This window comes from Haliaeetus albicilla, chromosome 10, assembly GCF_947461875.1.
Source record: "Haliaeetus albicilla chromosome 10, bHalAlb1.1, whole genome shotgun sequence".
Classification (NCBI taxonomy): domain Eukaryota; kingdom Metazoa; phylum Chordata; class Aves; order Accipitriformes; family Accipitridae; genus Haliaeetus; species Haliaeetus albicilla.
In genome coordinates, this window is record NC_091492.1 from 39,192,222 (window position 1) to 39,216,397 (window position 24,176).

General features: G+C 41.6%; 1 protein-coding gene across 3 annotated transcripts in view; it reads right to left on the reverse strand.

Moving 5' to 3' along the window:
- Positions 1-19,687, reverse strand: part of SPECC1L (sperm antigen with calponin homology and coiled-coil domains 1 like) — a 73,841-nt gene extending 54,154 nt beyond the window's left edge. The window contains exons 1-2 of one of the 3 annotated variants that reach the window (XM_069795153.1): positions 19,563-19,687; positions 4,009-4,198 (exon numbers count right to left, since the gene is read on the reverse strand). In XM_069795153.1, the coding sequence (XP_069651254.1) occupies positions 4,009-4,161 (153 nt within the window). In that variant the 5' untranslated portion in view covers positions 4,162-4,198; positions 19,563-19,687. Of the gene's footprint in view, positions 1-4,008; positions 4,199-7,974; positions 8,086-19,562 lie in introns of those variants that run through there. The other 2 variants (XM_069795151.1, XM_069795150.1) reach the window with 2 other exon arrangements.
- Positions 19,688-24,176: the final 4,489 nt, after the last annotated feature.

Genomic DNA, 24,176 nt, shown 5'->3' on the forward strand with positions numbered 1-24,176 from the left:
GGACTGTCTCCCGTGGGAGGGACCCCACGCTGGAGCAGGGGAAGAGTGTGAGGAGTCCTGCCCCTGAGGAGGATGAAGTGGCAGAGATAACGTGTGATGAACTGAAGGTAACCCCCATTCCCTGTCCCCCTGCGCCGCTGGGTGGGGTAGGTAGAGAACCCAGGAGTGAAGCTGTGCCCGGGAAGAAGGGAGGGGTGGAGGGAATGTGTTTTGAGATTTGGTTTTATTTCTCATTACCCTACTCTGGTTTGATTGGCAATAAATTAAGTTAATTTTCCCCAAGTGGAGTCTGTTTTGCCCAGGACAGTAATTGGTTGAGTGATCTCTCCCTGTCTATCTTGACCCACAACCCTTTGTTATATTTTCTCTCCCCTGCCCAATTGAGGAGGGGGAGTGATCAAGCGGCTTTGGTGGGCACTTGGCGTCCAGCCAGGGTCAACCCACCACATTAGTTTAAACTTTTACACACTTATAGTACAAGTACATGTTATCAAGCCAAACGGGTCAAGATGTGACTCAGCTTGAAGGAAAAAAAAAAATGCTAAGTAAAATACACACTTTCTGACATTAGTCATCTCCAGTCCTTGCTGAACAAAGGAATTTAAGACAGCTATTCTTCTTCTGACTTACCCATAAACTATTTCTAGTCTAGGTTGGAAGGCACTGCCTCCTCTGCAGCCAATTAGTAAACAGTTTCTCAAAACTGTAACACTATACTCTTGGCAAAGAAAACTATTTAGCAAAGCTTTGGAAAAGTTACAAACCAGCAGCTCTCTTTTCTTAATGCTCTACAATGGCAACCATTCTTGACTTTAAAAATCAAAGTATTTTTGTAGTGTATATTTTTAATGAAAGCAAAATCAATGTCATATGTTTATTAAACAGCTTTTTCCTCAAGGAAGAAGTTTCTCCCATTTACTGAGAACAGTGCAATCTTGCTTAGCATTAAACCCCCGATGTTAAAGTATGAAAAATTAGAAAATATCATAATTAGAAATGTTCATCCACACCTATTTTGATTTTCTATATAAAAAACCACTTTATAATTATACAATTCATATTCTGTTTTCCCTCACAACTTTCTTTCAGTGCTATGAAACTTGAATGATCACCTCTACAATTCATTTCATCTTAGTTTCTCAACGTATATATCCTACTTACTGCACCTCATTCAAATCCTTTTTTTTTATATATAAATCTAATTATTCCTACCTGGGATTTTCTTTGATGCTTGCTGTTGCTGCATTTGAGTACTTCAAACATTAAACTTCACAACAATCTGTAATTAAGTTACTGCATTTTGAAAACAGAATACTGAAGCCTAGACACATGAATACTGAAAACACATTCTAATTTGTAATATTCAAATGTTGGTGTCAAAGTCCTGGCTTTTCATGAACATTGGCTTTTGCAATTCATTTATATGAAGTACAGCTGCCATCTAATTACACTTGTGTTAGCATGATCACAAGCTCATTAGCTATAGAAGTCAAAACCCAATGATCTTAAAAATAAGAACATACTGTTACTTGCAGAGTATTTTTTGACAGATTAAGAACTAGAAGTGGCTGGCAGTTAACCTGCTGTAATAATGTGTGTGGGGTAGTGGTGGGGTGCTGAACATTTACAAAAGTCCTGGGGAAAGTGGGAGCCAAAAACCTACAAAGAAGTAACCGACAAAAAGGCATTCCGAAGCTGACGGACAGCCTGACCTCTGGAACAGTGTTCAGCAGTACAGAAGGGTGGGTCTCAGTTTCTTCCTGTGCTCATTGTCCACACACTTTGAAAACTCCACAAAAAAGGACAAATCTATGGAACAATGCATAGTGAAAGAAGCCCACCCAAAGCTGAACACTGGCCTATGGTTATATCAGGGAGATCGGAAAAAAACAGACTATAATTACAAAGTAATTTTCAATTTTGCAACAGTATTACTGGCTGAATTAAGATTGGTATAGTACTGTAAGCGTGTATTTCTACTCCTTAACAGTGCCTTTCATTCAATATTCAATCTGAAGTTTTCTATCTATATGCATACTTACTTTGAGGACTGAATAAATTAGTAAGCTGTTGCAATTAAAGTTATTTAATGCTGGCTTTTTTTTTTTGGTCAAGGAATATTAAATGAAATTCATAATACACACACTAATTCATCAAGTCTTAGAGAAGATCCTACAACCACTATGAGGAAAACAATGTGCCAAATGCTTCATCAACAAGATCAAATATAAAAATTTTATATATTTTATAATACACATATTTATATGTATTATGTATTATATAATATATATTTTATATTATATATTTTATAATATGTATTTATATAATTTTATATATTTATTTTAATTTTAAAAAGAATTCAACTTGTTACTGGTACTTCTTTCAAGCCAGTAATTCTCAATGTGATTTGCCAGTATCAGTAAGTCAAAAAAAGACAACTAACTTTGTTGTATAAGTATGCAACACTCAAAGAAGATAAGAGTCATCAACATTTTTAAGTCATAGAGTTGGCACAACAGCAGCTTAACAAGTAAAAGACATCCAGCTGTATGAGTAAGCCTGGCTGTAACATAAAGCTGAGATAAGTTTTAGCAATTAAGAGAAAAATTTTCATTGTGCCTTAAACTCACAATTGTCATAAATTCTAATCCTACACCCAAACATAGACAGAAGTATTACTAATATAAGTAAAATTGTAAAAGCATACTGGGTCAAATTACTTCAGTGTTAGATCATCCTCCTCCTTTATCTCACTGAGAGGTATGACGTAAGAAACTTGATAAGTAAACTACAAAGGACTCTTGTTTCCATATGCTTTGAAAGGTTTCTAGAAATACAAAATAAGTAGTGTCAACAACCATCAAAAGATTATTTAAAGTTAAGAAAACTGCGAGATACATTGGGTGGCAGAGGAAAGGGGGGGGCACTGGGAGAAAAATCTAGCTGAAACCTGGCTTGCAAGTTCATCAGCAAAAGTATTAACCACTGCCATAAAGGAAAAGCAAGAAGAGAAGAGAGAAAGGGAACGCACCTTTTGACTTCAGTAAGCCTGTATAGCTATTACAGAGAGACCTCAATCCTTACTGCTTCTTTAATTTTAGGTCTTTACTTGCCAGTTATTTAAATGGCCTATCTGGCTTCCTACAGGTGACAGTGGTTCAGGCCCCAGTTGCAGACACCAGTCCTTTTCCTTGTTCTGTTCATTTGCTCCAGGGCAGCAGCAGCAGTGCCACAGCTCTGCGTACTGGGCTGCAGAAAGGCAAAAGGAGGTGGGTCCAGCCATGTTTCCTTGCCAGGAGAGAGAGGCAGACCAGGCAGGCTCATACCATCCATCCAACCCAGACGTGTTCGCTCCCAGGTGAAAACTCCACACCAGCACACCTCAGTATATCTTATTTTTCTTGGTTGTTGAAAACCATATGCTCCTAAATCTACTGCCCTGTTTTGCTAATATAAGAGAAAACCTCTACCTTTGAACTTGTTCTAGGAGCAAGAATCAACTTGTGAAAATTCAGCTCAAGCAGTACTTCACACCAAGCAAAGGCCAAAACAGCTAGAAGAATACAGCTGCACTGACCTGACACAGATCACTGATATCAAAAAGTTTCTCATGTTAGATACCTCATTAGTTCTTTTTTCAGAACCAGTAAATAACTTTTATCGAACCCCATTAGTCACTGACACACCATTCTGAGCATAACACATGACACTACTAATAACATTCATCAGAATGCAACTTCCACTCTGCTCCTTTTGCAGAACAGCCAAGTTGTGCAAAGTATATTGCTTTCCATCACATCACACATTGCAACATGAAAAATATAGCACGAATGCCACACAAGGTCCTATTACCCTGCCCAGTGCTGTGTAACTATCCAAATTCCCTTCAGTTACCCATATAATAAACCTCCAGTCTAAGCTGCATTAAAGACATGCCTTAAAATTCTACTCTTTTTAAAGCTTTACTGTAAAAAGGATAAATAATCAGAATGTTCTATTGGTTATTACCTTCAAAAGAGATGCTGATGTCCCGGTTTTGGAGAGTTTTGTTACTGCAGACACTGAGGAGCCGTTTTCTGGTTTGGCTTTTTCAGTTGCTTGAGTTTTATTTACTCCAGGCACTTTGGGCACTGAGCCAACACTCCTGCTTGCTTTCTTCATTCTGGGCTGTCTGTTTATGATGCATTTACAAACAAATCTACAAGCAGAAAGAAAGAAATTTTAAATATAAAATACAAATGAAAAGCAATGCCTTTTTTTATAATGCTCTATTTAAGACCTGAAGTCCACAGCAGCAGTAAAGACCACAAATTGGAGCCAAACAGAATGCATGTGACTGACCAATGGTTTTTGCTCTTTTTAAAAAGGAATTTTTACCAAGAACTAAGCGCTTCCTACAGCTCCACTCCAAATTATAATTTTTTTTTCAGTTCTCTTTCCACAAATGGCACTGAACCGAGGATATTTTATAAGTGACCCATGTTGCCGAGTTCACTCGTTAGCTAGCAAAGGAAAGGCTTATTAGAGCAGCAGTGTTCTTTATTTCTGACTGTGGGAAGGTAAATACCATGGGAGTATTCAGGCAACAGCCTGACTACCACCAGCACTGGATCTGAGCAAAGATTACCACCAGCTTCGTAACTAAAGTACTGAGAGAGTAACAGCAGTTGTTACAAAAAAAAAAAAAAAAAAAAAAAAAAAAAAAAAAAGTATTTCATAAAAATGAAAAGAAGTTGAAAAATTTAGATTCCCTGAAACCATTTATTATTAAAAATCACATTAATAAACACATGGGATCTTACAAAATTTAATACTAGTCATATGATTATGAGGATTACCTCTGAGAAGAAACCAGAAGTAACCCACCATGCTCCACGGCCTGCAGTGAGGACACTTCAGCATCTTTACCTTGCCTTCAAGTTTTTTCAAACAGCAGACAACTGTCAATACTGTCATTCCAATCAAGAGCAAATAAACAAAACCCCAGAAAACAAAGCTGACTACTCAAACCAGGAGCAGCTGCAGCAGACCGGAACACTGCAGTTATCACAAGAACTGCTAATTCTGGAAGACAACCTAAGAAAGGGTACACTAGCCAACAGCCATAATTTGAAGCACGGACTACCAGAAAGACTAGACACATCAGGATCGTCTTCCCTCTTGCAAGAGCGAGATAGCTGGCAGCTGTTTTCTTCATGTCCCCTGAGTCAGAAGACATAGGATGGAAGATTAAGAGGAGGAAACTTCCACTCCCCTTTCAGTCTTACAGATTCTGAGTGGAAGTAAGTGATTGGGTTTATCTGAGCCCAATATCCTGCAGCTGATTAGAAACACGCAACACATCTAGTTGTCTCCATCTCATAAAAAGTGAAGCATTTCAAAGCCACAAAAAGCAGACTGATGACTGAGTGCATGAGATGTGTGACATAAAAACACAGTGATCAGGAGTACTAATTCATTTCAGCTAACAAAATTAACACCATATGCTTACACACAGTCCTTCCTCCTCATCACCACCTCTGCTGCACACAAGTATATTTCAAGTCTGACTTTTATCAAAGTCAGTAAAACTCCAGGAGTTTTGCCTCCTCAGACCCCTATGTGCTGTTAGCAGAAGCAAGAGGAAGTTTCATTTTAAGACACTGAAGTATTTGTTTATAGCTTCCAGATTCCCTTTAGCTCTCAAAGCTGGCATGAACAGACACAGAAAACTTTGTTTGCTGTTGCAGTTTCATCATCAGAATGTCAAAAATGCACCGGTCCTGCCATACGGCTACTAGTAATCACAACGCCTTCACAGAAGATTAAATAACTGAGAGATAATTTGAGACACTCCTAAGAAAACCAAAACCCAAACCAGAAAAGCCCCATGAAAATAATATGTTTGCTATACACACATAATTTTAAGTGGTACAACTGCCTACCAGATTCCAGAAGCAGATGCTAATGTTTACAGGTAGGCCCAAGTTGCCACACTTATAATTCTTGCCTTTTTCATGTTCATGAGTTGAACACTTACTTGTGCTTTTGATCTTATTCAGTTGAAAACTAAAACTGAAAAGACCAAAGAGGATAGAGTTGTTTAGTAAAACTGGCATCATTACTATTGAATGATATTTTTGATGTTCTACGGGCTACATAAAAGAGTTGTCCATAGCACACTTGAGAAATAATCAAACAAACTTCAGTGCATAGCTTGTTGTAAAGCTGACTACATTTAAAAATTATCTCAAAGAAAAAACTGTACTCTTGCAACAAACCCAGTAAATCAGAACCATGGCTTTTTGACAGCTCATAGAGCTAGTAAACCAGTGCTATAATGAAGGTTAGGGTATGGGCAACTATATGACTATCGTACATTTGGGCAGAGCTTGACAACCCTGTCTGGCAATCTAGGTAAAGCAGTAGCTCCAGCTGGCCTGCACATACCCAGCAGTGGCCATTTCCAATACACATTTATCAAGCCTACAGAGCACATTCATCAAGTCTGACACATCTTACAACGTGCCAGATACACATTGCACACATCAACTTTGCATGCACAGTAAAAGATCAATACATTTGGGATCCACTTATTATAGCAAGTAATATAGTAACATAACCCACTCGGTGGATAATCTCAAAAACAAATACAGGCTAACATTAGCTTTTACAGTACAAACCATTTATACTCTTACGAATATATCACAGAGGTCATCAGTAACAAAAGACTGTATGAAGTCAAATGTTTATCATCCATAACGGCTTTGTAAAAAATGCATGTTTCAGAAGTGTTCCTGAAAACATGCAACAGTATTTGCTTCAAAAACAGCAACAGCATAGCAAAGTGATGTAAATAAGTGAAACTAAATAATGTAACCAAGTATAATCCTCATGTTTCATCACAGCATTACTTTAAAATATCCATAAATTTAACATTGAAAAACATTATTTGTGATTTACTGAAACTCAAAGGCAAAACCACCTTTCCAGAAAGAATATTCAAAGATACTTAGAGGACAGGGAGGGTTAGGTACAGCTGTTCCTGTTTTTCTTCCAGAGTAACTAAGCTCTAGTAGTTACTTTCTTACTGAAAGAAGATTCTGTAATTATAGTTTAAAAACTGAGAAAAGACACAAATGAGTCCAACTTAACTTAAAATAAAGACACGACATTAATTAGCATTACAGGTTCTAAAAGCGGCTGCTCACTCAGGCTCCTAAAGTGAATTTATGACCTCTCTGTGCCAATTTCTCCCCTCCTGCCTTCTCCAGGAAGGAAGAAGAGGATGGAGTTTCAGCACTGAACACAGAAGACATCAATATTGTTGAATTCTAAGTGGAAAAAGCCCTACTTCACCCAGTTTCTCAAAAGGCAGATACTGCAGATAAAGACTACCTTTACGCTTCTAAAGAACAACACATTCCTTAGGAAGACACAGTATTGGGAACCAGCAGTAAATTTGTCTCTGCCCAACACTAAATTTTAAAATAAGAAATAAAACACTCACTAGCCAAATGAAGCATTCTGAAAATTAAGACAGAACACTAGTGATTCAAATGAGAGCTAAAATATTATTTCACTATTGTTTTAAAAAGCAAATACTGCATATAAAACTGTACTTCATATTCTGCCCTAGGGAGAAAGACAGAATTACTGAAGACCTCCTTTCGCTTTACACACACCTCCTCCTACCTCAAACAAAAAAGAAAAAAGAAAAAAAAAAAGACTAAAGTAGAAGCTTAACCCTAAAAATTTGCAGTGGAATTAAGAGTTGTAACTCCACAAGACAGTTAAGAGAGACTTCTGGTCTCTCATATCACACTACTAAACATCTATCAACAGACACAAGATGTTACTGGAAAACATTTGATTAATACTAGCACTACAGTATCAATTATAAAATTCATCAGGATGGAAAAAAGCCAAAACAAGCCCAAAACATCAGATAGAAAGACTGCATTCCTAAACTAAAATGTAACTATTTGCTCTAACCTGTACCCTTTCCCAGACGTCTCTCTTTCCACAGCACACATAGTACAAGAAACAAAAGGGAATCTTGTTCAGGAGCGTGCTCTCCTTGCTCTGGTGGAGGCATGTGAAACCAGTCCTGCATTTTATACCAACTGCAAATACAACTCCATAAATAATAATTTAAAAGTGTTTTGCCCAATAGCATGGCTCTGCTCTTTACTGTAAACTGATATGATACATTCACCCAGCCAACATGAAATGCTTTCAGGGTTACTCTTATGTCCTCTTTGGAAACCTGAAAACTGAAGGGGGGTGGGGTATGATTTCTTACTGTGATTATTTTAATCTCATCCCTTATTTAATGTGCTTATTTATGCTAATATTGCTGTCAGAAAAGTATGGCTCAATTACAAGAGTACAAAAAAATAGTTTCCTCTGCCTGTAAGGTGAGAGAGGGATAAGCAGCAAGGAAGGTATTAGTCTTTTGCCTTTGGTTGAAAATACAAAGTTATCAAGAGGTGTTAAGCAGTTTTATCTTTCAAAAAATTGTGAATTATTAAAATGATAAATAATTTTAGAACTACCTTTTAATAGTTCCAGAAAAATAGAAACAACTAACCCCTCAAATTTGAGGATACTGAGCATTTTTGAAACATCAAAGACCCAAAATACGGAGGAAAATAGAAATATTCACATCTAAGAGCAATGGAGTCAGTACACTTTCACTCTCTATTTGTACAAGTTCTTTGGTTTTGATATATTTAGGCTGACAACTTTTGCCCAAATAATTAGGGAATGACATTTTTAGGTCACTTACACAGTCCCAAAAGGCAGAACTGGGAAGAAAAGATTATGAAATACAGCCTCTTCAACCCCCTGTAAAACACAGATTCAGAACTACCCCAAGTCTCTGCAAGCAAGACAGCATAGTTACCAACAACTTAACACCTGGGATATGAAATAAGCTACATACTAAGAGATAGAGTTCTCTATATTTATAATGTCCACAGCTCAAACTTTCAACCTGCAAGCTGCACAAGCACTCTAAAATGATGTTTCTTGCTCAGTAATTCCAAAAACATAATCCATTAACCACTGGATTCCAGAAGTCCAGAGCAAGCAGTGCATTTGTTTTATTCCTTAAGATCAAGACATCAGTTTTAGTGACTTGAAAGTTTGCTGATGCTAGAGGGTTATTTAAGATACCAAGGATAACAGGAAACTGCATGGAATCACAGAAGACCCTTATGAGATCAACTGCACAATAAAATCAGCAAATAAAGTTAAATGTAGGTAAACACAAAGCAATCTATCTCTTGGGGAAAAGCAACTTCAGCTTCATATATAAATGTGCTCTCAACTCATCAATATTGCTCAGCAAGACTTCAGTGTTTTGATACACAGCTTCATTAAACTATTGGTATAGTATTTGGAATAAGGCAAAAGCAAAACAATTCCAGGAATTATTAAAGAAAGGAATAGAGAACAAACCATAAAACACAAATATCGCACTCAACAAATCAATTTTTTGCCCATCTACCCACACTTTAATTGGTATGTGCAGTTCTGGTCTCTCAATCTCAAAAAAAGGATTTCTTATAGACCTGAAAAAGGTTCAGCAAGGGGCAAAAATAAGATCAAAGGTATATAATAGCTCCCATGAGACATCTCACAGGGAATATGACAAAAGCCGATCAAATATTGAATGGCATCAAGAAGGCAGACCGGGACTGGCTGTTAATCATCTCTTCCAGTACTAAAACTAGGGACCAGCAAATGAAGTTAGAGCCAGGTTCAAAGTAAGAAAAATGAGCTATATTTTTAATGCAGATTGAAAGAAAGCTGTGGCTGCACGAAGCGCAAGTGGAAGGGGAAACTGGACATGGACAAGGTAGAGAAATTCCCTAATGGATGCTAAATAGCTGAGCACAAAGGGCTCAGAAACCCCTCTGAGCCAAAAGTAATTGCAGGGTGGGAAAGCAGTCAGGGTAGGAGGGAAGACTTCAGTTTTGTTTTTTTTTCCTGAGGCATCTGCTCACAGCCACGGCTGGACCCAGAGCACCAGGTGGGATGGATAACCTGCTCCAGTCAGGGCGGTGTCTGCTACGTTCTTATGCCGTGAGGAAAATATACAGATGTCAATGATTTATGGGTGCTGCAATTTTGGAACAACTGCTGCAGGTAGTTATTTACAGAGGAAAGACTTTCCTATCACTTTCTATCTAAAAAATTCAAAAGAGCCTTTATAGTTTTCCATTACAAGTTGTGGAATTACAAAAATAGGAATTCTACCTTTAAGTTACATTATCCATCCAAGCCATACTTGCTATTACTACTTCTCTTTTAAACATAAGGGAGGAAAGACCAGAGCTTTGGGCAAGAATTGGCTGTTATACACCTAAATTTCTCTGTTCCTTCTTTGGAGAAAACTTCAGAGCTGTAACTGCTGTGAGCAATGTGTAACCGTTGCAATACTTAACATTCCAGACAAGTGACAGGAACATTTACAGAAGAACTCCTAAACTTAGGAACTGTGCTCTAAAAGCCTTTTCATAACAAAATTAAATAACGTACTCTTGTTTTCAAGCTCCTATTTTAAACAACCGCTATTTCAAAACACTGCCAAGGAAAGAAAAAGCAACTGTTCATCAACTAAATCCAACCGATTCTTCCTAGCGTGGGGAATCTGTTCCACAAGGAAGGGCAGCACTGTCCAAAACTCAGTCTCAGCACTAACTTCTCACTGACTGTACCTTCAGATGCTTTTTTTTTTTTTTGAATTGCAGTTTTGGAAACCAGAACAAAAGACCAGGTAAATCTATACCTTATTGGTATCTATCCTAAAGCCAATTCAAAAATATTCTAAGTGGGCTAAGTACCCCATAACATGCCCATTAACTATGGCTGCTCACACTATAGATGAGAATACCACCCACATTACTATTATATAGGTGTTGTTTCATCGGTGTTAATCACACACGTAATCAAAAATATCCTTGTATCTGAAGGCAGTGTGTGTGTCTTACAGTGTAAGCTCAGATAAACCTCAGCCAGCAGAACATGATAAAGAAAACAAAAGAGGGAATATAACATGTCAAATAGTAGTACGATAAACACGGAGGGACACTAAAACCTGGTTTTGGCTACATTGTCATTTTCCACTCCTTCTGGTAAATTTCACAGTTGCATCCAAATTTTAAGCCATGCACTAACAGATGATGTAATATATACCTATTTCCTGGAGAGTAATTACACCTCTATGCCAGATTTTAAAGGCTTAAACAAACTTATCAGAAATATCAACCTTCTCTGTAAAACCCTTAGGTTAATATCCCAATAAAATAGCACCAACTCTTCTTTTGGCACCGTAGGTTTTCTGGGCAAAAAAAATATTTAACACAATAAATTTCCCAGCCAAAGGACTGGCCAGCTTTAACTATAAAAGCAGCTAGTCTAAAAAGTGATATTTGGTCAGTTAACCATGTTAACTGAAAGTGTTGTTATCATTCATCATTCCAAGCACGTTTTAAAGTGTTACTACAAAAATCAATAACCCTCCAGTTACAAAGGTGTATTTAGTGTCATATAACCCTAAGTATATACTGTATTCCTTAACCAACAATCAGATTCCCCTGCACACATGCAAATTTTCCTTGCACCGCCAGGGAAGTACTTTCAAAACCCGCAATGTATAATTTTAAGACCAAGGAATTTGGCAGAAGAGCACAACAAAAGGTGCGCAACTAACACAACAGCTTCCTTCTGTTTCAAACGGACTAGCTCAGTAGACAAGGTTTCATTGCAATATACTCTGTTTCTAGCGCAGCTGTTCCCAAAAGTGCTGGCTAGAGTAGGTGACCAGTAGTGACCTTTTCCCTTTTGTCCATTGAAAATGTTGTCAGCTGAACTCTTGCATCAACAACTGCAGCAAAGGCTTCTGCCTGTTCGCAGGCAGAAGAAAGGCAGGCAGTAGCCTAGCTCCCATCAGAAAAAGGGGGACAGAGAAAGGACGTGCAATGGGCTATTTCAGGAGCTAGAGCGGCGGCTCCCAGCGCATGTATGTTACAGGTAAAACCTGTAAGTTAGGTGAGTCACTTTGACCAAGTCTCCTGTTCATCCAAAACACTCCATCAAATCTTCAGTTTGTGCAAAACCCAAAAACCCCAAATCCTGTTTCCAGCATGGTTACGATGACAAATGTGTTCCTACCAGCTGTTCACTAATGTATTTTCAACTTGAGGACTTTCTATTGCCTGGATTTCTGGAACTAGGAGGTGACTGGGTTCTCACTATGTCCACTTCACCACCAACCTGGTCTGGCAACATTCCTGAAGGCATTGCACCAAAAAAAAAGAGAGAACAGGAGAAGCATACAGAGATACACCCCCCAGGGACCTTCCCAGCCCCCAGGTGCTTACAGCTCTGGGATTCCCAGCCCCAGAATCCTGGTCTCAGCTGGATGAAGGGAATGGCCTGGGTGGGAATGGTCCATCCACAAGCCAGCCTTGCTAAGGCTGGGGGAGAGAAGTGCCTGCTGGGGATTGCTCAAGCTAGTCATGAAAATAATTTAATTGTACCCTGCCACCAAAAGAGGCAGTCCCACCCTTCCTCAGTCCTCCCCCTTCTTTCAATTCTAGACATCATAGCTCATTTTTTGATGAGTTGTTTTTTTCAGTCAGATCAGGACTGATCTGACTCACCTTATAATTGCTAGATACTATGCAAAGGAAGCAGCGGGACTGGGAACCGGGAACAAGACGGAAGGCTCACCCTTTCAGAGACGGTATAGTCCCAAATTTGTTTTAAAACAGTCTCAGGCTACTGGACACACAGCAACACCCCTGATTTAAATGAACCTCTTACTGCTGCCCAACCACCACCACTTTCCAAGCCACATGGTAAGACAGATGAGACAAGAGATGAACTGTGTTATTTTTAAGCAATCAACACAAGACAAAACAGGGCACTGACCACCACAGAGGGTGTGACGATTGGCTGTCTATGGGTTTGAATTCTGTGCTCTGACCCACATCTTCCTTCACCTCTAAGACCTGTCAGCACCACACTCATTACTTTTAAAGGTTTAAAATCCTTCAGGTTTGGGAGAGAGACAGAAGACAGAACTGCATGCAAATCTTTCCTAAATACCCTGGTATCGCTAGGGGAGGACCAATTACCCACCCCAGTGTGAAAGCCCAAGGACATACATTTGAGTCACATAGAATAAAAGTTCTTGGGACAGGATGGAGAGGCTCCCATCCGCAGACACTGGGGTTTTTTTCCTCCCCCAGGAAAAAGGACAAGATACTGTTTCTCTTCCACATTTTTATTCCAAGCCTTCCGGAAAAGGGTGAATCACTAACCAGTTTATAGAGTCCCTGTTTCCCTAGACAGTTTGGTTGTTGGAGCAATGCAGGACTCTACATGGGACAGAGCCTGGGAAAGCACTTAAACCCCAGGACCAGTACAGCATCCCTAACTGATGTGACTGCTGATGTGCTGATACCACCATGGAATGCCAAGTGCCTAATGCTTTAGCACTTTCAATTGTGAAACACTACTACAGTATTTCTTTGAGAAGCTCCTATGCCTCCAGGTTTCGTGGCGAGGCTTTGATGTTTGGCTGAAGGCCTTGGAATAGCTTTCCCATTCCCTCCAGAAAAAATGTAGTCTTTCTACTAAAAAAGGCTATACTGAAGTCTTTATAGTTATTTTTTCCTTCAAATATCCTTTACTTACAACACTAATGTCCATAAGTTGTAGACTTAATGGAATTTTCTTCTGTAGATAGATACAGATACAGTTTACAGGTACAGAACAGAAACATTTTCAGAAAACTGTCAAGAAGTTCTTATAATGCATATTTCTATAATTTTATGTTTCTAATATAGCAAATTTACTTCCAAACGTGAAATGCAAGTAGACTGAAATCTCATGTGCACACTTGGAACTATAATCTTTAAAATGTTTTTAATATTTTTCCTGAGTGAGCTTTCACAAACAGAATTTATACCATTTACTATGAATTTGAAAGTGTTGGGTATCTTTCAGAAAGACACATAGAGTTAAAATACAAAAAGAAATAGGTACAAAGCCTAGAATATCAGCATATAGAAGATCAAATCTTGAAATCATAATATAGAGCTTAGAAGCACATAGTATAAAAGCAGTTTTTGTTTCTTTATGACAACCGATGCATAAATACAACAAATCAATTCCTGCCATTAATGACAAGCTTTTAGTGCTGAAAACACTGATAACTCTGTAAGTGGGAAACAAAAGGAAGTTAGGAGAGTCAACCAAGATATATGAAAAGATAGTAGTCCAAAGATATGGGACCAAGCCCCTGTATTTTGAGTTCACAAGACTGAAGGGCTGGCAGCACCACGGAATGGCACAAGCCCCTCGGACCCCCAGCAGCTTCACTCTCCTTTCCATTAATCTTAGTGTGTTACTTACAGTACTGATTCCATCTGGAAGATGACGATGACCAATGACCACAGCACTGAAGAAAGGGGGTAGGCCATCCTTGAAAATCCATAATGCTCACTTAATTAAGCAGATTTATATTGGTAAAAGATGTTATCTACCACGAAACAAGGACACTTCGCTATTAAATCAGGTTTCTGGGTTATATTCCTACATCTGCCCATTTTCCTCTATGGCCTTGAGATGACCAGCTCCTTGTGACCAAGCTTGGTTGTAAATGACAGTAATATCTATCGTAGCAAACTATCAAAACCTTTGGAAAATAGCAAGACAACACCCTTAAACTTTTTCAAAGTCATAGGGATGCCCATACTTATAGGTTGAGGAAAGCCTTTCTTGTAGTTTTGTATAAGGCTAGAAAGAAGAATAGCAGCAGTTGTGGAAGACAAGTTTATGTTAGAAAGTATTCATTTTAACATCTTAATTCTTGATGAAAAGTTCTCAGTATAGTCAAACCTGGTGATATTGCCACATTCAAGGATGCATCTCATATTTACAAATCATAAGTCAAGAATAATTTGATGACAACAACTTCCAGCAACCGTACCTACTTAAGAAGTTCATCATTTCCAGAAGAGACATATAATTGTCCATCTGATACAAGTAAGTGCAGATAAAGAGTTGCTTTGCATGATCCTGTCATTGCTAGGAAAAAAAGATCTTTTTTTTTTACACAGAAAAAAATAAAAGCAAAACTAGAACTTGAAGTGAACAAGTTAGGTTTGTGGTAGGAATTGTGTCTATAAAGAACAGTTTTAATTATTTTTTTTCTTTTCCTCCAGAAAAGCCTATATTCCTTCAGGGACTTGAAGGAAATATTTGCCATTAACTATTTACAATGCTGGTTACTTCTTAGGGAAAAGCAAACTGAAAAAGACAAGACCGTTGTTTGCAAAGAAAAATATTTTTTACTGCACAATGGATGCTACTTTAAATGCATACCCATTATCAAATCTCAGTGCCATTTAGCTTGCTAAGTAAAAGAAACTTTAAGCTCAGTACAACTTGGCAACTCAGTAAAAAAAAATCCTATGGGTAAATAGAGAAAATCAAGCTCTAATAGATCATTTTTATAAACTTGTCCGTGTCAGTTAAGACTTGTCAATACGAAGACTGCCAACGTTTTAGCAATGAACAGTGAAATACGTTGAAGGAGCCTCTCCAGCACCAACCCTCACACAGCAAGGAAATTCTGTAGCCAAAGTTTCAAGAAGGCCCCATCTGCCAAAACCACTGTGTGCTTTTAATTAAGAACCTATAGAGAAATGTATTATGAAGAACACAGAAAGTTTCAAGGACTGTTAAGAATGCCAGCCTCTTGGTCAAGCTTTCCACACCCCACACCCCTAAATGTATATCCCATAGGAAATCATTATTCACTGGATGTACCTGTGCAGAACACGTATCCTACATTGGCTAAATGACCAAAGTCAAAGAAATGTTTTTAGCATCAGAAAAATACCAATACTTTCAGGCTGATGTCATCAAATACATCACTTGAGTACTTCAATACTACCTTTATTCTTTTTAATACTGTTTAAATACTAGATGTTAGATGTTCAGTGCATATATACCAGTTAGTTACAGGCGATCATTAGCTTGGCTTCATTCTGGCACACAGTCCTGGAAAATAAAATTAACTGAGGATCATGCAAGACTTATCTTCTGTAAATGTCAAACCAAGTCTTGAAGTAAGTAAAAATGAGTTTTCTCTCTTGAAATTTTGCTTAAGTGGCTTTACAGCTCCTTAGTATGTAACAAATGGCTAGCTCTTAATTATGATATTGGGGGGGTGGTACTGAAACCTTGCAGACTGATCCCCTTTTACCTAACTTCACAATTTATTCTTGTATTACTCTTTTCTGCAATTCGGGAAGCTACTAGTTCTGTCACTTATTTGCAACAGTCTCAGTTCTTTGCAAAATTAAGGTATCCCAAGACATTTGTTTACAAAGATGAAGATCAGAAACTGTGGTGCCTTTACAGTAAAGAAAAAGTCCTTTTTCCCAAAGAAAATCATGCATGCATATGTGAAAACTCTAATGATAAATTATTTGTATATTAAAAGATAGTATCCTGTGATTACTTGCAGGCTGCATTAAACTGTTAAGTGCTCCAAATGGTGGCTTCTCTGATCATTTCAGTTGGAATAAGCTCAAAAGAAACAAGTAATATGTTCCTTGTGACTAGTCACTTAAGGCTATGATTAAGTATATAACTCGGCTTCTAACACCCGTTTTTTCTCCCTTTTTCAGTATAAAGACTAAAAATAAGATCAAATGAGGTGATTTTTGAAGGCAGGAAGTACAAGCATAACATTTCTTATGCTGTTTTTCCCACTGAGCAATTCAGTCACATTAATAGCATTACACACTTCTAGAACTGGATCCTAGTTGGCAAGACAGGCTCCAACGTTGCAAGATCAAGGCAAGAAAAAAAAGAACTTCTGAAGTATGTTAGTGAAAGATCGCTTAAGGAGTTTCCATCGCATGCCTCCACCTTCTGAGAATATATTTTCCTCTTTCATACTAACAGAAAGCAAAAATGGCACAAACTTATTTCCCTTCACCATGTTACATGTAAGTATATATTTATTCATACCTAAAACGTTAACTGTACATCACCTCATCTATCCTGTACAATGAAATCTTTACAGCGTAAAAATAACTATTCCAACATGCACTTAGACAGAAACTTCAAAAACTCATTGTCTACACCTTAGACTAGTAACTAACGCAGGCCAGAGATTGTTCTCCAGCCCAGAGGCAAACCTGCACTGCTTGATTTGTGACTATACAGCCAAAATCACTTTCCCCTCTCCCCCATCCAGAAAGGCTGGCCATGTCCCACGTCTGTTTGGAGAAGTCCTGGGATTCGCCACCTTTGAATGATGCCCAGATATGGCTTAGGAAGTTGCTAGATGGCCTAGCTAAGTCATACCAGTGACCATGCTGACAATTTACTAGCACAAATGATCACATGCCAGACCTCAGCCTAGCACCCAAGTTTTCTTTTATTTGCTACAATGGACACACTCTCCATTAAGGGAAACCTTCGCTCAAGCCTCTCCTCACGCCTGATGCAGAAGACGCCTTTGGTAGCAGGCCTGGAAGGCCACAGAGATCACACTGCCTCAGAACACAGAGGGAAAGGGAAAACACCGCAGAGCTGGTAAGCTGCAAAACACAATAAAAAGTACAGTCCATGAGAACTGGAAATCCCTGCACAGATGTTTGCCCACTGCAACGTTCCACCATCATCAAATTTTAATAAACCAATCCCTTATACTACTACAGAGAGAACACAGATCCTTATCAATGATCACAACAAAGCTCATGTCAACAAACGGCTCTTCGACTTGAGCAGATAAAAGAACTGGGAAATGTGGACTGCAGTGTTTATCTAGATGGCACTGTATTTGACAGAAATGGTACAATAAATTTAAAAGTTTTAAATTAAAAACATTTGAAATGTTTTGTTCCCCACAATTATGTATTGTATTCAGTAGAGAAAGAAAAATAGACATGGGTCTTCAGACATACAAAAACATCTGAAAAATCAGATTTTCTTTTCTCTTATTTCACATAGTCTACCAGCCCAGAATCTGATTTTTCCATTAACTGAAAATTAAGTGGCAGTGTTAGCAAGAAACAAGAGACTGCTCCCATCTCAGTTTCTCAATTTTAATCTCAGACTGCTTACAATGACCCGCTCTTTTCATTTTTGTTAGCTTCTACCTAACAACAATCAACTAGGCTGGAGGGGAGAGGAGAAACTGTACATCTGAGCTACTGCAGAACTATATGGTGATCCACAGAGTGTTAAAAGCATCCACTGGCTTTAGTCTGCCTACATTTCAGCAGCCAAAGTCCATACCATTAATTACGCAGGAAGCAGCAACAGAAGGTTTATATTTGCTTTTGGGGTGAGCAGAGCTTGCAGAGACTACGTCCTTCAGCAGAACCTACGGCTCTTCAGAACACTTTTCACCCAGTGGAACCACATACTAGACAAATTTTTCTGCTATGGGAGAGCTATGTTTTCCAGATCCTAGCACAGATAGACACTTCATGCAATCACAGACAGTGAGATGCAGATGCCATTGTGGAGAGAAGAGTGCAGTTTGCTGAGCATCAGCACTGCATTGTTTTTCTCTCTGAAGACACAGAGTATGGAAGACTCTTAGAACAGGCTGGTGGCTCTCTGATTTTGACCCATCTGCAGGAACCTGCTTTCCTCCATCCCTGGCACTACCAGGTCACATAAGACTTGCAAGAAGGAATACCGTGAGGCACAGGAAGGCAGACAGCAGGCACAAAACTGGAACTTGTAGGATCTTTCAGCTACAAAAATGGAGAGAAACGGCCCTCCAGCCAAGCATGAGACCAGAATCCAGACAAAGGTCCTCCCCACCACAGCAAAACCTAGCTACAAAGGTGTTGAAGTGCAGGTACCCTACCTCTCTCCTCAGAAAGCTCCCACACGCACCACCACCACCCCCCCTCCACAGAAACAAGCCAGCAGCGTGAAACAAAACCATTTCACCGTGGGATGCAAACCCGGGCAAACCTGAGCTTGCCCCGCTAGCCGGCAACGGCGAAGCCCTCCGTTACCTCAGCCAGACGGCCGAACCGGCCTCCCGCGGGGGCGAAGCGCCGCGGAGGGACGGTCACAAAATGGGTGACAGGGACGACGCCGCGCGCATCGGCCAGCGAGGGGAGGGAGGGAGGGAGGGAGGGGGATGCCGCCGCCGAGCGGCCCCTGAGGCGGGAGCGGGGCGGCTGTCACCGCCGCGGCCGGCTGAGAGGGCGAGCGGCGCGGCGGGGAAGGCGGCGGGGGGGGGGGGGGGGGGCGGGATGGTGACAGCGCGGCCGGCGGCCCCTCAGGGCAGAGGCGGCGGCGGTGAGGAGAAGACCGAGCCCGGGGGCGGGCGGCGCGGGAAGGGGGCTCGTCGCGGCGGTGAGGCGCTGCGGCCGGCGGGAGCGAGGTGCGAGCGGCCGGAGCTCGGGACATAGGCCCTGCCGGGGCCTGGCGCGGTGGCGGCGCGACCCCCCCGGCGGGCGGGGGTCGGGGCTGGGCTAGGCTAGGCTAGGCTAGGCTCGCCGGCGCTCGGCGCTTACCGGGCAGCCGCCTCCTTCCCGCTTCTTCGCGGCGCGGCCCGAGTCTCGGGGGGGGAACCGGACCGGGCCGGGCCGGGCCGGGCCGGGCCGGGCCGCGAGCGCCGCCGGCGGGAGGGGGAGGGGGCGCGGAGGGGCGCGCGGGGACGGCAGGGACCCCTCCGCCCGCCTCCGCCTCCGCCCCGCCCCTCGCGGGCGGTACCACGGCACTGCGCAGGCGTCAACCCCGCTGCAGGCCAACCCCGCGCTGAAGGGGCTGGGCTGGGGGGGGGGGGGAGGAGTGCGGCTGCTGGCGGCGCATGCGCCGTGGCGCCTCCCTCCTCGCCCCTCGCGCGCTTCCTCCCGCAGGGGGCGCGGTCGGGTGAGGCGCCTCGCGCAGCAAAGCACCTGAGGGCGGGAGGGCAGCGGCGGTGCTGACTGGGGGGGGGGGGGGCGGCAGCGGTCAACGGTAACGGTCAACGGTGACGGGCAACGGGCAACGATAACGGCAGCCGGTCGGGGCTCCCCCCCGGCGCCCGGGAAACCGTCGGCGAGGCGGCCTGGCTGCGGCAGCCCGGCGCTGAGGGGTCGGCGCTGCCCCTGGGCTGAGGCGGGCCAGCGGCGGCGGTCTGGCTCTGGTAAAAAAAAAAAAAAAAACACCAAACACATTTAATTTTTATTTTTTGGTGGAATAAACCCGTAGATTTTAAGCTTCAGAGAAACCTCGAGGAGGGAACCCGGGAGTGTGCAGCAGAGCTTGAGGGTGAAGGTGCGCCGGCCTGGCGTCGCCATTGCCGCCAAAACTGTGGAGCAGCTTTCTCCAGAGCTCGCACACGGCGGGAGCGGAGGGGCTGCGGGTCTCCTCAACCTTGTGCCTTACAGTTGGTGAGGGGCCTGGAGCACAAGTCTGAGGAGGAGCAGCTGAGGGAACTGGGGCTGTTTAGTAAAGAGGAGGCTGAGGAGAGACCTTATCGCTCTCTACAACTACCTGAAAGGGGGTTGTAGTGAGGTGGGTGCTGGTCTTCCTGTCAGGTGCCTGGTGATAGGACAAGAGAAAATGGCCTCAAGTTGAGGCAAGGGAGATTTAGGTTAGATATTAGGAAAAATTTTTTTACTGAGAGGGTTGTCAAACATTGGAATGGGCTGCCCAGGGAAGTGGTTGAGTCACCATCCCTGGAGATATTCAAAAAGTGAGTGGACAGGGTACTTCAGGACATGGTTTAGTGGGCGTGGTTAATGGTTGGACTGGATGATCTTGAAGGTCTTTTCCAACCTAAGTGATTCGATGATTCTATGATTCTATTAATTAGAGCTTTTCATTTGAGCGCGAAGTAAATGTTTAAATGTTATAGAGGATAGCTGTGGCTTCTTAGGTTACAAGAACTGCACGTGAACACAAGCTTTCAGACTTTTAGCTCCCTTTAAAAGACTGCGCTAAGCTAAGTTTTGTGGCTCACCGTTGTTACACAGGATGTATGACTGTTGTCATGAATAACAAGCAACTGCAGGTAATAAACCCAAATTACAGTGTTGGTGCTTTAGTGGGAGGCACAGCAGAGTCTGTATTTACAGGCATTGGCTGGAAAGTGCTATGAACACAGCAGCTGAGAAAATGTGCTGATTTGACATATCCCTGTGAAAGTTTCCCCATCAGGGTTTGTGTTTAGCTCAGACCATGGGTTAAAGCCTCTCTCCCAACAGCAATTCTACTGTTTCATCAAAAGAAGCACTTCAGTGTAAGATTGCATTGCAGCCTCTCCCCTGAGGTACATTCTTTCCTAGAACTCATAGGGCTGCAGATTGGTGAGGGCAAGTATGATTTACAGTCCCCTCGTTATCTTGGGTAAAATTTAATTTTTAATATTGTAAATCAAAGTAAATGACATCTATATTTCATCAGAATTCCCTTTAAAACTGAGAGGATGTATGCTTCCAGATGTTGCAACATAGTTTGATTTACATTGTGGGAAAAATTTCCTATTTATGTGTCTTAGTCATTTTATTTAGATGTCCTTCCCAATCCATTTCTCTGTCAGTCTGCCTGTTCTTAGCTGGCGGGGATTCCCCTGGAAGGCTGCTGCGTAGACACGGTGTACTTGTTTGACATGGAAAGACTCCTTTCCACTTAAGTAACATTTCTCATGTTTATTTTCTAACAATATGACCAATGTCATTTCCACTAGGTTTTCTGATCTATGATATGTTCAACAAAATATTGTTCTGTGTTTCCACCTTTGGATTGATTTTTAAGTTATATTTCAGTTTAAAAAAAAAAAGGCATTTCAATGACAGTCAGCAGCATTACTTCTGTATGAAGGGGTGTGAAAAATGTCTGCATTTGTTTTGTACAATGTATTTCTCGCGGTAGCCCACGAAGGGCCTCTGCTGTTTTCTAGCAGGAAACAGACTGTGGTTCGTTCAGCTCAGTGAATTAATGAAAAAGCTGCTAGCTGACAGTGCATATGGCTGGTATCCTAGTTCAGGAATGTAAAAGGTCACTGAAAAAAACTGCATAATATTGCAGCATTATATCCTGTAATGTGTGCAAGAGTGGTTCAACTGTCTACTAGGAAAACTGTCTCATTGTGGTTACCTACTAGATGAGATTGCCCAAGAGGATTACAGAATCTCCATAATTGGAGGCTTCTAACAAAGAGCAGACAAATGTCTCTCGGGAGTCGGGCAGGTACAGCTGATCCTGTCTCAGACTAATAGCTGTATCCTGCAGGGCTTCTGGGGTGCAGCTGCCTTAGGGCAGCCTGCTCCAAGCCTTAGGAAGCAGCGCAAGGGCTGCCTGGAAAATGAAGACACCTGCTCAGGTGTAGCAATTTGCACAGAACATCCATGGTTATTATGCACTCTTATGTTCTTTCTCATCCTGCTCCAGCCTTAAGTTTCATTCGTTCTTCCTTGTTACAGGGAAGTAGCGTACTGTAAGTGTGTACTGACTGAATTTGCACAAGCTTGCACTCTGCGGTTCATCTCAAGCCAGTGGCAGGGTTGCTCACCCAGGGTCTCCAAGTGGGGGAAAGCAGCTAGGAGAAGCGGCTGAGAAGTGTCAGCCTGGTAGTCAGCGAAGAGCGTGATGTGGCAGAAGCGTGGCTAGGTGAGCAGAGCTCCTGGTAGAGCTCCGACCTGGGGTAGGACATGACCAACCATATGAAATTTAACAAGAGCAAGTGCAAGATTGTCCACCTGGGCTTGGGTAGTACTGCTTACACATACGAATTGGGAGGCAAGAGGCTGGAGAGCAGCCCCGCAGAAAGAGATCTGGGGGTTTGGGTTGATGGCAAGTGGAATACGAGTCAACAGTGTGCTCTGGCAGCCAAAAGGGCCAACTGTGTCCTGGGGTGCATCAAGCACAGCACAGCTAGCTGGTCCAGGGAGGCGATTGTCCCACTCGGCACTACACTGGTGCGGCCCCACCTCGAGCACTGCGTGCAGTTTTGGGTGCCTCACTGTAAGAAGGACATCAAACTATCAGAGTGTGTCCAGAGGAGGGCAAGACTTACGAGGAACAGCCGAGGTCACTTGGCTTGTTCAGCTTGGAGAAGAGAAGGCCGAGGGGTGCCCTCATCGCAGTCTGCAACTTCCTCAAGGGGGGCAGCGGAGGGGGAGGTGCTGATCTCTTCTCTCTGGTGACTAGCGATAGGACACGAGGGAGTGGAATGGAGCTGCATCAGGGGAAGTTCAGATTGGACATTAGGAAATGGTTCTTCGCTGAGAGGGTGGTCGGTCACTGGAGCAGGCTCTCCAGGGAAGTGGTCACAGCACCGTGCCTGTCAGAGCTCAAGGACCATCTGGACAATGCTCTAAGTCAGATGATTTAGTCTTACGTAGTCCTGCGATGCGCAGGGACTTGGACTTGATGATCCTTAATGGGTACCTTCCAACTTGAGATATTCTATGATTCTATGACACCTTGCAGGCTCACTGAGGGGCATCCTAATGCCGTTCAATGTGGTTGCACTACGAAGCTGCGCTTTTTAATTGAGTGAGAACCATTTTACAGTTTTCCACATTGAAGCTATCTGAAAACTATTTTGAAACTATTTTATGTTACACAGATACACCACTGGTAGGAATTATTAGTAATTGTCATTGCATTTTCCCCTTCTTTTCCCAATTTAGGTGTAAGCATGACATTTTTTTCTTGACCTGCACCTCATTTCAGTGTAGTTTTAAACACTGTACTGTCAGCTACATCTTCTCTATTTTGGATATTGCCTTTGAGACATGTGATCTTTGTGATCCACACTGAATGAAAATCAGTTAGAGAGCTTACAAGCAGGTATCTTTTTATTATAGAGAGGTTTATATTTTATATTAAATTTGGACTATATTGAACTATAAATGTATTTTAATTCCATTAATAATTTAGATAATATTTGATTTAAATAAAGCACCAAGATAACTGATTTAAATAACTGATTCAGTTTTCACATGGATTCCTACAAAACCCCCACTAATTTCATGCAACGTTTGAAGAACTGGAGGCCGGAGCTGATTTCTTAGCAAATATATAACTACAGCTGAAGTGCTCTGCACACAAATGTAAAGGTTCCAAGGCCCAAGACTAGTTGCATTTTGAAGCAGTACTCCTACAAAAGGATTAATACAGATCTGAAAATGGACTGT